The sequence below is a fragment of the Phalangium opilio genome, unplaced genomic scaffold, assembly GCF_054372755.1.
Source record: "Phalangium opilio isolate 3A_F unplaced genomic scaffold, DU_Popi_V2 ptg000105l_1, whole genome shotgun sequence".
In the NCBI taxonomy this organism is placed as follows: Eukaryota; Metazoa; Arthropoda; class Arachnida; order Opiliones; family Phalangiidae; genus Phalangium; species Phalangium opilio.
Genome location: NW_028324207.1, coordinates 3,034,380 through 3,050,115, shown reverse-complemented (window position 1 = coordinate 3,050,115; position 15,736 = coordinate 3,034,380). Strand labels below are relative to the sequence as shown.

Sequence of the window (15,736 nt, the reverse complement as noted above, 5' to 3'; positions counted from 1 at the left end):
AAATATTCTCCAATTAATTATCTGACATCTTTTCCAAAATATTAGTGCAGTAATACATTTTCAACTCACATTTATTTTAACAATAATAAGTTGTGAAATTAAAAATATATTTAATGCAAAACCACACAGTATATCTTCTTCCAGTTCAACAGAATTTCGGTCCAATGGGACTATAATAAAATCGCACCTTTGGCTACGTTCGGTCGAATGGGACCCCAAAAAAAAACCCCTTCTGTCGAATGGGAATTCGGTTCAATGGGACCAAAGCGGTTTTTTGACGTCTTCAGGCGCTCCGTCTCTAGACTCGAAGCGGTTGGGATCAATCCGGAAGTGAGCGACTGGGTCATTGTAAGACGCGCCTGTTGTAATATTAGTTCCGAAATAATCACGAATACTCTTCTTTAAGTTTAAAAATGAAAATTTTAATGTTTCGTGAGGAAGTACATCCTTCCACTCGCGCTCTTCTATTTCTTCTACCTTTCTTTCTTCAAAAAGAAACTAGCTTCAATACAAAAAAGGGGTATGGGGAGAGCGTGGCTCAGAAAACTTTCCATTCGATAAGAGAGAACGTTTTTCTCTCCCAAAACCCCGCGACCTCCGTGAAGTGGGGCTTTTGGTCCTTTCGACCACCCTACACGTTTTTCAGGAGTCTTAAAATCCATCTACACTCTAAGGGCTCGTTTTCATAGGCGCGAGTTGCGTGAAAATTTCGAGCGAAAGCGGAAACGTTCGAAAAAAGTACGTTACCGCGCGTATTCAAACTCGTGAAGCGTGAGCGTTTTCGAATTTTCTAGCTTCTATGAAAACGAGCCTTTATGGTTGCAACAGCGCCGCCGTCTCGGAGCAGCTCGTTTTTACCGCAAAGAAAAACGCTACATGTTTTCCACCATCTATTTCTTTTACCTTTTCGTTAAGCCTTGGTTTGGTTTTTGGAACTCACGAAATCATTGGTGTATAGTACACTTGATTCGATTTAGAAACAATTACAGAACGAACGATTTTCACATAGAGACACATATTCAAAATCCATCAAGATAAGTTCAAAACCTTAAAGGCAACCGTCGTAAAGTTACAGCGAAGAGGAGAGAAAGGCGGAGAGAGAATCGTTATAGGCAGCCGTGATCTATGCGTGGTGAAAACGGGGTTAAATATACGGTTCACCGCGGCGCCTGAGCGCAGCTTTCTCGCGCATAGTTAACGTAGGGGATGACAGAGATAAGGCGAGGAGGTCAATCCCCCATGCGCAAAGGATGTGCGTCCTAAAACTAAACGTACCGAAAAATGTTTTTAATACCCTCCTATTTTCCCATTTTTCGGCGGATTTTATAAAGCGCGTTTCTATCTCCCTCTCTCTCCCCTTTGGTTTCGGCACCGCGGGCAGCCTCCATTTTCTGTTTTCTTTGCTCGAGGTTTGCTTTTTCTCTAGTCGGAATCATTCGCGTCCGTATAACCTATCCCCATGGGATCGAATGGGAAAGCGCAGAGCAATGACGGGCATGAAAGGGGTGGGGCTTACTTGCCCACTGACACCGGCGTAAGAGCAGAAGCGTAAAATCTCGCGACTTGGGTCTTCTTATATAAATCCCTTCTTGGTAAAATACTGAAAGGGAAAATATTCGTCATTTATTTCCTTTTAAAACTATTAGTCTCTTCCATTTTTTACTTTGAAAAAAAATATTGTTAATGGAAGAAAATTAATTCTGCTCAATTCGGGGCCCCATGGCATCCCGGGGGCTCCAAGCGGCCGCTTAGTCCGCTTACCGTTAAACCCGCCACTGCCGGTGGTGGTGGATAGGGATGTCAAAAACCGCCCGGTTTAACCGAAAACCGGTTTTTTCCAGTTTTTTAATTCTTCGGTTTTAACCGGTTTTTTAAAATGAAAACCGAAAACCGAATCGGTTTTTTTTAATTCACAGAATTAAAAGTTTTCCATTTTCGTCACTTAATGTCACTTAGCTTCGGTTGGCTGCTAACAATCTAGCACCATGGAGCAATAACAAAGGAGACATAGATGCGTATAATGCAATTTTAATGGAACTTTCGTTCTCACTCCAAGAAAATTACTCCATCTATCGAGTAATTATTCATTGGCCTATTCTAGAATACCAATGAAAAACGGGATTACTTAACACCTATTGGTACTAACTACTCGGTACTAATATTTGGTCTTTGAGTTTACGTTGGAGTATCGCATTTTTCAACATATATCATAAACGACCGGATAAAAACCGGTTTTTTGAAAAACCGGTTTTTTGTCCAGTTTTTTGAATCGGTTAAACCGGCCATAAAAATTAACCGGTTAACCGAAAACCGGTTTTTTTGTGGGAAGTTGACATCCCTAGTGGTGGAGAAGAAAATAAATATTATAAATTTAAAAATCGTTGACAAGAAATTTATGGAGACAACGCCACCTAGAAGTGATTTTTCGAAGCACTATTTAAAAATAGCGAACGAAACATCATCATCTTCTTCTACACACCAGGTTAAACTAATAGCCCATCGTATATACGATTTGGCTAAAAAACCTCCACAGTCTCGGCCTGGCTTTGAAATAAAGACAAGTACTCCGTAAGTCCAAAAACTAGTTTATTATTTCGTTTAACCACTTTTTAAGTCCCACTTTTTGGCCGATTGAACGGGCTACTATAGCGCGTACAGCTTGCGAAGTTGCGTCCATGAGCGCGGATCGAGTGGGCTATGTCAGGGTCATACTTTTTGTGACATATTTACAAAATTGCTGTTTCAGCCCAAGATAAATTAATGTTAAATTTATAATAAATAAGATTTTCACAGTTTATAATTACAGTAAGGTTAAATTAATATATATGCATGGATGATTATTAAAACGATAAAGGAAACACGTGATTAGACTGCGTGTTCATTGTTTTTAGGCGCTTTTGTCACTTCAATTCAAACACTGACACTTCACCCAGTGGTGTGAGATCTCTTTCCATCGGATATCCTACACAAAATTTAGAAGAAAAAAATGTTAAAACATAGTGTTGGTTGAAGCAGGAATACATACAACTAAGCCTATAGGAATTGTTGTACCCCCCATAGCCCACGTTAAATTGTACGCGAGTTTCAGTATACTCTGTCACCATGGATTTATAATAGAAGCTTACGCTTCCTGGATATTCCACTCTCCTTAAAACGCGCGCAACATTTATTCCTCGTCTGAACTGGCGCGAGCTAGTACCAGCCTGGCACGCGCGTTTGTGACGTAGAATTTGAGGCAAATTCAGAGGGGGGGGGGGTGGAAGTTTTTCACGCGCTTGAGTTTTAATTTTTAATAGCGCGCGCGAAACAATTTTAAGAAAAGCGCGCGCGCACGCGCGCCGAGAGAAAAAAGGTTGCCTCAATTCCTACGCTACGTCATCAGCCCCCCAGTCCCCACCCGCGGGAATTTTTATGACATAAATGTGTTTAAAATCAAAATGTCTTACTGAAGGCTACAGTGGAATATCCAGGAAGCGTAAGCTTCTATTATAAATCCATGCTGTCACGCCCTATAATTCTGACGTCTTTTTAACTGTGGGCCGGGTCGGGCTTTTAAAATTTTGGAAATTAACGGGCCGGGCCGGGTCGGGCTTTTAAAATTTTGGAAATTAACGGGCCGGGCCGGGCTGGGCTTTTAAAATTTTGGAAATTAACGGGTCGGGCCCGGCCGGGCTTTTGTTCATTTTTCAAAATTCGGCCCGGGTCGAACTTGATTATCATTTAATCCAAAGTTCAAATGAAAGATAATTTAAATGAGTATAAGCTTCTAAGGACAAATGTAACGAACAATTATCAAAAGAAATGAAAAATACACGACGCTAAAGCAAATATGAATTCAATTCATTGACTTTATGCAAAAAAAATATGAAAATTACAACTGAACTACGTGTAACGGGCCGGGCCGGGCCGGGCCTGTTCAATTCGTGCAATGTGTCGGGCCTGGCCGGGCTTGGCTTGGTTAATGCATGTAACGGGCCGGGCCGGACCGGGCCGAAAAACCAACTATGTACTCTGACTCGGGCCGGGTTTCGGGCTTATTCAAAATTCTAAAACCGGGCCGGGCTTGGGTCGGGCCTGAAAAACTCGGCCCGTGCAGGTCTCTGTGCTTTGCTATCTTTAACATGATTGTAAAATTTTAATATTTCCTTATACTTATCGTATGCGAATGTGTTGGGGGGAATATGTAGCGGCCGCCGCCCATACGTACCCGCTTATATCGTATTTAAGGCCGAGTCATCCTTCAGTAAAGGGCGGCATGGTTTAGGGCTTAGTTAGCGGTGTACCGGTCACAGGGAAGGACAACACATTCCCATACGATAAGGAAAGTGTACGAATGGAATAAAGAAAAACTAAAGGACGTAACGTATTCTTTCATTATTACTTATTGGACCCAGTAATAGTACAATGTATGCTCTGACCCGCGAATTAGCTTTAAAGGGACTGTAAATAAGTCGGCGGACCGTTGAAATTCTTTTTTTAAAAAAACTCACCCGACCCATCTTCCCCTCTCTTGTGATTGGTTGAGTGCCGCCCTGCTTCGGCGTTTCCCCAGTTCTGACCCGCGAAAGTCCGAGACCCCCGCTGCGTTTGCTAGAAGGAAAGACTTTCGTTTTGCGCACCCCCCCCCCCCCGGGATTGTGACGTCAATAACGACGTTTTCAAAAAATATTTCCAACGGTCCGCCGACCTCTTTAGAGACCCTTTAATGTACGGATTGTAGGATTTGGACCATTACATAATATTACTTAAGTATGTAGATTTTGAAATAACAAACCACAGTGCATTGTGGTGGAGGGGGTGGGAGGTAAAGAAATGTGACGTAGTTTTTAGAGGAGGGGGTCTAAGAAAACGTGATGAAGCGAGCGTGATCAAGGGCGGCGAGAGGGCAAAAAAAATGATATTTTAACGTAACTACCAAAATAGGCCTTTTCCATCTATCCGCCATATTTCCATCCCGCACGTTTTCCACCAAAAGTTGGAAACTTGTACCAGGATAAGCTTGTACCTTTCCTATAGCAGGTCTGCCAGACATTGAACGCGGACAGTGCGTCCTATCCATGTAACCGATTTATATAACTGAACGAATTGTACCTTATCTGTCTAGCAGACCGCCCTAAAAGTTAGGCCTTGGTTTTTTTAACTGATGTTGATATTTATTATCAGGGTGGGAAATAAGGATTTTTTTAAACTGGACATTGGGCCAGCGACCCCTCCGGCCTGGAATAAATAAACTGGCCCATGACCACTGACCATTACGCTTCGTCTGCTAAATTGAAGAAGTGGATAATTAAAATATATTAGCTAATGTCTGGACTCTGGTGAGCCTTGAATTTTCTTAGTGGTCCTGTGGACCACTGACCCCCCTCCGATTTAATTTTTAAACTGGTCCAGGCAATTTTTAAACTGGTCATTTGCCCTGTGCCCCCGCCTTATTTCCCACGCTGGTTGATATTTAACTAGTTATGCCACCGCATGGATATTTTAAAATCCTTTCCTAACATTAGAATAAGGTACAAACTTCTGCATTTTCGCGCATGAGCATGAAGTTAGGAAAAAAACATTGGCAGCCTAGGCCTTAGTCGTCACCAAAGCAAAGTAACCAAAAACTCTTGGCAAACAAACAGAGCTGCCAGACTACGAAATTTAAAGGGTCTCTAAAGAAGTAGGCGGACCGTTGGAATTTTTTTTTTTAAAACGTCGTTATTGACGTCACAATCCCCGGGGGGGGGGGGTGAGCAAAACGAAAGTCTTTCCTTCTAGCAAACGCAGCGGGGGTCTCGGACTCTCGCGGGTCAAAACTGGGGAAACGCCGAAGCAGGGCGGCACTCAACCAATCACAAAAGAGGGGAGGATGGGTCGGGAGAGTTTTTTTAAAAAACCACTTTACAGTCCCTTTAAGGAACACAAAATAGTAAACTAGTGCTAGTCCTTTTTGAAACAAAATTATATTATCTTTCTGGACTGGTACAGTTTTAATACCGCCATTATAGATAGTTTTTACACATGGAGGATTCATACCATTTACACTGCAGGAGGCCGGGCTATCTGGAGGACAAAAACCCGTCTGCTTTTGTCCTCCAGATAGCCCGTCCTCCTGCAGTGTAAATGGTATGAATCCTCCATGTGTGAAAACTATCTATAGGAAAGACCTATTGAATAGTGTTGGAAATTTTATATCATACCAATGACACAAGAAACTAAGAAGCTCCAAGTAGCGATTCAAATGATCGTAGGTAAAATCCTAGAATAAAGAAAGTATCGCCATTTTTCTAAGGTTAAAAGATAATAGCCTTTAATTTCGAGGATAGTAGGACCGAAGTGCAGTAGGGTTCAATGAGCGATTTTGAGTAGAAAATGTTCCGTGAATTTTTGTCACAGATCGATTATGATTGGAGTATTTTACGGATGAGCCCTTAATTAAATTTAAGTTAGAAACTGAAGGATAACACTAATTTAATTAAATGGGTCATCAGTAAAACACTCCGATAATCGTAACTTCATTGTTTAGAGTGGCCATTAGGGCAAAATGACGTAGAACAGTTTCAAACCCAAGTCGCCTCTACCTTAAAGGGGCTGTTCACAAATTACGTAACGCCGAAACGGGCGAGGGAAGTTTCAGTAAGTGTTCAGAAAAAGACTATTGAACATAGAGATGTGGGTCGGTAATTTACTGCCCATAAGATTCTAGACTGGTGCTCAGCTGCCTGGATCTGCTGAGTTCTTTGGCTGCCCGCAACAAGGTTCAATTGCTGTGGGTGCCAGGGCACTGCGGATACCTGGGCAATGAGAGGGCTGATATGTATGCCAAAAGGGGGGCTGAGGCGAAGTTCTTCGGACCTGAGCCTGCGGTTCCCATCCCCCATGGCATCATTCGCCATAGGATTCACTGCCGGATGTCTGCACTTCAACTGCAACTCTGGCTTGACATGGATGGGCAGAGACAGGCCAAGGAGTTTGTCCCGGGTCCTTCTATCACTAGGGCAAAGGAACTGCTTGCCCTTACCAAAAGCAAAATTAGGCTGGTCACCAGTCTCCTCACTGGACACTGCCGGCTGAATAGACACCTGCACCTACTGGGCATCGTTGATGACCCACTCTGTAGGTTCTACCGGGAGGAAGAGGAAACCTCCTCCCATATCCTATGTTGCTGCGACTATCTCGCGGCCATGAGGTTTGAGCATTTCGATATGCATACTATGGAACCTCACCAGTTCTCTACTGTCTCGGTCAATCGGATTCTCCGATTCATCGAGGCGACAGGACTCTTCGCAGTCTAACCAGTTCGGGGCGCACAATATACCCTTGGTATCAGTGCTCGACGCGGCGACGCGTCACCCCCTTCAACAATAACAATAACAATAATACTGCCCATAAATTACGGGTAATTTACCAAATACCGCGTAAATTACCGATTTATATCTTACCGTAACTTTAAAATGGTAATTTACCGGTCAATTACCGTGGTAATAAGCCTGTTATAATATAAAACGCCATAAATTACGGTAATTTTTGTTATTCCAAAATTTTAATCAGTAAATTACCAATTTTAAAAATTACGGTAATTTTACATTGCTAATTAATTTTAAAATGATATAGAGTGGGATTCAAAAAGTGTGACTAAGTGGTTCCCGATTGCCACATAATTTGTGAACAGCACCCAAACGAATCTATCATTAGGCTCAATTCGCACCACATTTTCGAAATTAAAAGCTACTGTTCGTTGAAATTAAGAATAAGAGGTGGTTAGTTACGATTGGTTCGTGTCGCGCATGCTCGTAGAGATCAGCGAATTCGTGGATGAGCCTAATGTCGAATCCCGCCAAGATATGACTTCCGTGAGCCAGTTTCACTAGAAATATCCTAACGTCTTGACCAGGCATCCGCTTTCTACTTGGGTCTTTAACGGCAATTTCCTTATCTGAAAACAAACACGAAATAAAAATAGTGTTTCCCATGTATTAATATCGCCAGCTACATGTTCCGAATTATTCCTTCATTCTCCCAATTTATTGGACCAAAACGGATGTAGATACAAAGCGCCATCTCTAGGCAAAATAAATAGAATTTGCGGATTTTAAAGATGGCGGCGCCCAATTTAGGAAGGATTACAATTTTGACGTCATTTGACGACACGTGATATTTGGTCCAATTTTCTTATAACTTCCTGTTAGGGATAGTAGCCGCTGCTAGGGGGCGTTTGGAACAAGCGTGTTTTATCTTTCAGGGGAATGAACAATCCCTAGCGTTAGTTAATTCAGTGAGCACAAAAATAGAGGAGAGCCAGAGAGACCAAATTCTCCGTCAGCCCCCCTTTCAAAAACGTTACCAGTGCCACTGGCTCTCTAGGAGCGTGGCGCACATGCGCAATCGGCGCAAGCGAGAGAGAAAAAAATCAGAGAAGTTTGTTTACGTTATTACGGCCGAGGCTTAAGTTTTTCGGCGACACTCCGATACTCGTGCCGCGTGCGTGCTAATTCCCCCTCTCTCTTTCTCTCTAACCGTATTTTCGGGTATACTCTTTTTGAATTTCCCTCTCAAAGGATCACGTGTGCGCGAGGTAGGTGCGCGTGAGAACCATGGTGCCCGACCGTTATAAAGTACCTTCCCCCTTCTAACTTTGACTCTCCTTTGGATTTGTGCTCCCTGGTTAATCCATGAATTATGTCACAGGCACATGAATGGAGTGGGACTGGACATTTAGCCCCTGTTTTTCGCGAGATTGCAGCACTAACTCCACATCAGACCATTTACCCATGGACAGGCATCCCCGTGTTAAATCGCGGTTTTCAAAATAGGCCTTTTCGAAAAAGTTTCTGAGCCCGGGGCATCTTGTTTAAAAGGTCCCGCGCACGCGCATATCAAGCGGATAAACGTCACTGACACGACAGCAGGCGCCATCTGGAGCTGGATTATTGGGACATAGTTAGGCTTAACGGCTTTTTAACTGTTATAAATAGATAATACAATATACGAAATTAAGTTTAAATAATAATAATTAACTAACAAAAACTTGAAAATCGAAAAACGTTAAATTTTCAGCTGCTAGAACTGAACTGACTTGAATGAACCGCTGTCGGACCTTCTACCCAGGATTCCTTTGGTTTTTTTCAGAAAGGCCTATTGTAACGCGTAGCAAGCGCAATCATGTGTCGGCGCATCGCAATATATCTCCGCAAATGACACGTGATCATTTAAAGCGACAAAATTCGTCTGCTTACAGCAAAGGAAGGAGGGTCTTACTCAGTTTTTGCTAAGTTTTGGGAAACGCTGCTATGCGCGAGAATTGAATTGTTTCAAGGAAGAGCAGCGCACGAACTTGGCCAAATTAAAATTCAACCAGCTTACCTAACAACGTCAAGGAATCAACAGCTTTCATACGATAGATGTGAGAGAGTTGATGCGAAGTTAAGTTCGTCCCTGCAATTTGAAATGCATTTATTTTCTCCCCTTACATTTTATATTCCCTTTAAAGGAAGGGTGAAAACGAAAATTAAGTGAGTTTTTTATCAATTCTTCTACTAATTATAATACCTATCACAAAGGAAACACCGAGTAATTTTAAAATTCAAATTAGCTTGAAATTTAAAAAAATAATTTGAAATTATCACCTCCAACCAATCGCGTACCGCCCTGCCTTTTTGTTAACAAACCGATAAAAAAAAATAACTTGATTTTCAGTTTCACCATCCCTTTAAACTAAGGGAGGGTGAAGTGGAAAATCAAGTAATTTTTTACTGATTCTTCCACTAATTTTAAGACCAGTCTGCATAGTGAAACATTCAGGAAATAAATACCAGCTCCGAATGATTTTAAAATTCAAATTAAGTTCAGATTTAATGGATAATTTGAAATAAGGACCTCCCACCAATCGCGTAACGCCCTGCCTTCCTGTTAACAAAATTTCCGTTCCATGCTCTAATTAATTAGAGGGACTGCAAAGAAGGCATGGGCGGATGGGTAAAAATTATTTGTAATACGTCACAGACATCACGTGATGCAAAGGCTCCTCATGGAGTGGGACTAGTTAACATCTAGTCCTTGTTTTTCGCGAGATTGCTGCGCCAATACCATGAAGTGGTAGTTTTCGAAATAGAAATAAAACGAACTAATTAAGCTTCTTTGAACCACGCCTCTCCATGGTCACGTGCTTCTGACGTATTTCAAATAATTTTTACCCACCCGCCCATGCCTTCTTTACAGTCCCTTTAACAAAAAGGCAGGGCGTTACGCGATTGGTCGGAGGTCCTTATTTAAAATTATTCTTAAAATCCGAACCTAATTTGAATTTTAAAATCATTCGGAGCTCGTATTTATTTCCTGAATGTTTCACTATGCAGACTGGTCTTATAATTAGTAGAAGAATCGATAAAAGAAACCACTTTATTTTCTACTTCACCCTCCCTTTAAGAGAAAATGCAAAGTTAACGAGCGGAAAAACCAAAAAAAAAAAAAATAATAATGAAGATTAAATTTAATTATTTTCGTACTGGAGTTTGGAAGCGCTTGCGAATATTCGGAGAGCAAAAGTTCGTGTTCTTTCTTCATAATTTTAGGTTCGCATTGAATGTCCGAAACGACATCTAGGCGCCGTTCAATTTCTTGTCGCATGCTCTAAAAACACGATAAAATAAATAAGAGTTACTTACAATTTTTCGTAGTTTCCATAAATATCAACATAAGTTTATAAGTGATATGTTCCTTCCATAAGTATGACACTCCCTTGAAAAGTGCGTGCGGAATAAAACACGTGATGTGTCGGTCGCTAATTAGCCAATCGCGTTCCCCTTTTTTTTTAAATATCCCATATTAAACGTCATGCCTAGGCTTAGCCAATCAGTTGCATTCACCTACAACCCTTCCACTCTGTAAAGTTTGCGGCCATTTTGATGGAAAGGGGAGGAGCCGTATTAAACTACACCCCTCTGGCCTTTCTCTCTCTATATATATTTCGTAAATTTCTACTTCTGAAACTCACGTGCCACTACTGACCAGCGTGGGAAAAAAGGCGGTGGCACAGGGCAAATGACCAGTTTAAAAATTGCCCGGACCAGTTTAAAAATTAAATCGGAGGGGGGCAGTGGTCCACGGGACCACTAATAAAATTAAAGGGTAACCAGAGTCCACACATTAAAACTCTAATATTTTAATTATTTACTTCTAAATTTTAGCAGACGACGCGCCCTGGTCAATGGTCATGGACCAGTTTATTTATTCCAGGACAGAGGGGTCGCTGGCCCAATGTTCAGTTTTAAACAAATCCTTATTTCCAACCCTGTTAGTAACGGGAAAAAACTCGTCTGTCGTCTGCTACAAAGGCCAAAAATATGTACTGCAGCAGACGACAGACCGATTTCTTCCCGTTACTCCCCTCCACGAATCAAGAGATCTGTCTGGGAAATAGCACACTTCCTGTCTTCCTCTGGTCCAAAACCAGTATATTAATTGCTTGGACTAGTTTTTTAATTCAAGTAGTGGGGGCTACTGGTCCTCGGGACCAGTTTATTAATTGCAAATCTATAGGAGAACAAAGGCTGGGACCACTCCGGAGACCAGTTAATTATTTAGGTCACTAGGGGGTCAATGGTCCCAAGGACTAGTTTAAAAAATATCCTTATTTCCCAGACTGGTCATGGACCAGTTTATTTTTTCCAGGCCAGAGGGGTCGCTGTTCAATGTCTAGTTTTAAAAAAATCCCTATTTCCCACCCTGTAAGTAACGGGAAGAACCTCCAGGGCTCCCACCAAAATCTCAAAAATAAATAGGGGGAAAAGGGACTTTTCACGATAAAAATAGGGTAAAATAGGGACCTAAATTCTTAAAGTAGGAACCAAAAAGGGACCACTGGTAAAACAAAATTATATCTATTCTGTGAAAATATCACAAACAGTTAGGAACCTTTTACTCTTTTCTATTTATTTCGACAAAATAGGATATTATTTCTGACTTTCTTTTGTTTATATTCTTATTCTAAGGGAGCGGTAGGTAAGACTTGATACTGGCTCTAATGTATAAGGAAGGTTTTGCGATTAGAAGTAACTATTTTCGTATCATGTTTATTGTTTTTTAAAAATCCACCGAACTAGAATTTGGGCGTTTACAGGGTTCGTACAAAATATTTGGAATGAAATTCCCTGACTTTTCCAGGTTTTCCCTGATTAACTTGAACAAATTTCTCTGACCATTTGCAACAACGTACATGGCGAACATATATGAAAACCAGTCTAAATTCAGTCGAATAATTTTTGCACGAGTTGTTATTGTTATAAAAATTAGCCAATTAATTCGTTTAAATTGAACATTAAGTAAATCATAAATAACCGGAGCGAGCGAAGCGAGCTCCGCAAATTTGGGGCTCTGGTCAAATCTCAGAAAAGACATTTTCAGGTCACCCTTATACTTTTTCTGAGGTTTATAAAAATAGGGTGATTTAAGGACCGAATACCAATTTTAGGGTAGATTAAGGACCTTGTAGGAAAATAAGGACTTTAGGGACTTTTAGGGACCTGGTGGGAGCCCTGAACCTCGTCTGTCGTCTGCTACAAAGGCCAAAAATATGTACTGCAGCAGACGACAGACCAATTTCTTCCCGCTACTACCCTCCATGAATCCCGAGATAAGCCTAACTTCCGGCGATGGGGAATAAGGTGGACTGACGTACGCGTGCTTTATAACTTCATAAACGGGGTGGAGAAAACCCATAACCATACTGAACGCGGACTTTGTAGTCAGTCCAACTTACTCCCGATCCGTGTGCCACGGCTTGACGCGTTTTTTTTTAATAGCCCCTTCCAAAAAGTTTTGAAAAAATGTTCTTAGTCTGAGTCAGTTCAGTTCTTCCTACAAACAGCAAGTAGTTTCCCCGCATAGCCTAGTTCAAAACCTAGATGTGACTTTTTAAGCTCCAAGTGCGCATGCGCGAAGAACTTAAACAACAAGATGCACAAGGCAGTCAAACTTTTTGGAAGGGGCTGTTGCGTCATCTGCTTCAGAGTCGAACCCATAGACATTGAGACTTTTGAGAGAGAACCTAGACAAACTATTTCGAGGGAGGCGGGTCTGGCAACATTTTGAGAAGGAAATTTCAATCCCCCCTTTCGCATGTGTAATAGGGTGAATGGTTCGTGGCGCCCCTATTGACGAGCGAAGGAACTATTAAATTTTGAACGATAAATAAATGCCGTAACGTTTCACCTTGCAAATGTTTTTATTCTCGGTTAATAAACCTCTCTACATCGTAGAAACAAATAGCCGCCTGTAGATGGCGCCACAAAAAGGAGTGGAAACTCCCCTGATCCATAAGCCTAAAATACTTGATCCCCTTAATCTAACAAGAGGAACGAGAGTGTTTCTGTCTTGCTCGATTGACTATCAACGTGTCTGACGTCATAAACGTTAACTCCTCGGTACCACGCAGTGAAGATGCGCGTGTTAAAGAAGGCCAACAAGTTATTCTCACTTTCCACTCCCCCTTAATACTCTCTTTGGTCGTACTCAACTGTTCCTCTTGTACCTCTATGGTCGAACCATGGATAAAGAGAGCGCGTGAGGAAATTTGTTTTCACGCTACACGATGGGCAACTCCTTATCTCCGACGCAGCTTATGCTTTGTTCCAGCGTCGGTTGTCAGCGAGCGCAAACCTTATGTAACGTGGCTTTGTGCGTGCTGACAAGAGACGAAATCGTGATTTCTTTCGTATCTTGTCAGCACGCACAAAGCCACGTTACATAGAGACCTAGCTTTGCTCGAGCTGACAACTGAAACTGGAACGGAGTATGTATTGAATAAGCTGCCGTTAGAGATAGGGAGTTGCCAATCCAGTAGCGTGAAAAAATTCCTTCTGCGCAATGGGCATCTTTTATCCAAGGTCGAATTGTTTCAATATTTTGAATTTGACGTCTGAAGCAGGCTAGGAAATAAGACAGGTTTACAGGTCAAAAACCAGTTTATTAATAGCTTGGACCACTTTTTTTATTCAAAACGCGAGGGTCACTGGTCCCAATGACTAGTTTATTAATTCCTACTTTTATGAAAAATTGATATGGGGACCTCTTTAATTATTTTCATTTGAACATAAATTTCGACTCCAGGAGTCCAGTTGTGTATACAACCCTAAGCCCAGAGAGATTTTTTTAGAAGAGAGAACGACCACAAGTCCTGGGACCAGTAGAAAAATAAATAGGGGAAGGGTCACTGGTCCCGGGACCAGTTTCATATTTAAGACATCAGGGGTCACTGGTCCGGAGGACTAGTTCAGAAATAAACTTTATTTCCAAGCCTGGTCTGAAGCAGACGATGCATCATTTTGACTCAGATTTGTCAGTTAGTTAGAAAAGAACTATAAGCCTTGGCACGCACTTAGGAAAGGAAAAAGGTGGTATTTAATTTTTAAACCATGGATGAAGGATGCGCGTGAAAAATATTCGACAGGATGTGCAACTCCCTATAGAGTAATGGCAGTACTACGTATGCAAACGTCTCTTAGTTTAGTGTCATCCCCTACTGGGAGCGCACAGTATCCCCTCTTACAAGAACGCGCCCAGATGGAGGGATACACAGTTTACACCCCTCTCTACCGCCACTAGTCTACACTAAAGATTAGACTAGTCGATACTAGCGTGGCTTGGCTACCAGCGCTGAAAACCCTCGTGTGAAAAATAAAAAAACACTGGACATAAGAAAAAACCCACTGTTTTGCTTCTAGCAGACGACGCAAAGGAAAAAAAATTAACGGTAGCGCGTGTTTTTTTTTCTTCTTATGTCCAGTATTTTTTTTACGCGAGGGTTTCCAGCGCTGGTAGCCAGGCGGCGCTAGTATCGACTTGTCATTTTCTTAGTATACAGAGCTTTCAGGTGGAATAGTAGTACGTCACACCTTCCCAAGTCTTACCACTGTTCTGGTAGCCATATTGGGGAGGGTGGTCTCAGCTTCATTCCTGCATTAAACCCACCAATAAGGCAGTGTGAATTATGTCACGAGACTCAGCTCCTCCTCCAACTGAAAGCTCTCTATAGGGAGTTGCCCATCCTGTAGAGCATCGAATGTTTATCACGCACATCCTTCATCCATGGCTTAACTTCCGAAGTTCCGAGTGTTAACATGTAATATTTTAGTGGCCTGTAGATGGTGCCACAAATAGGAGTGGAAACTCCCCTGCTCCACAAGCCTAAAATACTTGATCCCCTAAATATAACTAGAGGAACGAGAGTGTTTCCGGCTTGCTCGATTGACTATCAACGTGTCTGACGTCATAAACGTTAACTCCCAGGGTTGGCACGCTGGTAACCAGTCCGGTTTTATCCACCTGGATTAAACCGGTTTAAACCACGTTGAAAAATCCAGTGGATTTTTCAAAAAATAGAGTACAGTGCAGGCACCATAAAGTGAGATGGAAGGAAAAGTTTGACACACATGTCTTTACCTCTTTACTTCATCGAAATGGTCGATTCCCATATATTGTGGGTTAGTTTGACGCGCCCTCCTCCCACTGCCCCACCCAAAAATCATGAGACTGAGTTGAACTTTTCGCAACGCTAAATTGTTGGGTCGGACCGCGCATTTAGAAAAATCTTTATCAGACCCTGCCCTATTGAAGATCACAAAAAAGCATACCAGGGCCCGACCCTGCCCTATTGAAGATAATAAAAATGTCTACCCGGGCCCGACTCTGCCCTATTGAAGATAATAAAAATGTCTACCCGGGCCCGACCCTGCCCTATTGAAGATATAAAAATGTC

General features: G+C 41.9%; 1 protein-coding gene across 3 annotated transcripts in view; it reads right to left on the bottom strand.

The window, feature by feature from the left end:
- Positions 1–15,736, bottom strand: part of LOC149625305 (lipid transport auxiliary protein 1-like) — a 62,552-nt gene that overhangs the window by 44,900 nt on the left and 1,916 nt on the right. The window contains exons 4-8 of one of the 3 annotated variants that reach the window (XM_089852114.1): positions 10,488–10,611; positions 9,346–9,417; positions 7,752–7,918; positions 6,183–6,241; positions 2,570–2,962 (exon numbers count right to left, since the gene is read on the bottom strand). In XM_089852114.1, the coding sequence (XP_089708240.1) occupies positions 2,926–2,962; positions 6,183–6,241; positions 7,752–7,918; positions 9,346–9,417; positions 10,488–10,611 (459 nt within the window). In that variant the 3' untranslated portion in view covers positions 2,570–2,925. Of the gene's footprint in view, positions 1–2,569; positions 2,963–6,182; positions 6,242–7,751; positions 7,919–9,345; positions 9,418–10,487; positions 10,612–15,736 lie in introns of those variants that run through there. The other 2 variants (XM_089852115.1, XM_089852116.1) reach the window with 2 other exon arrangements.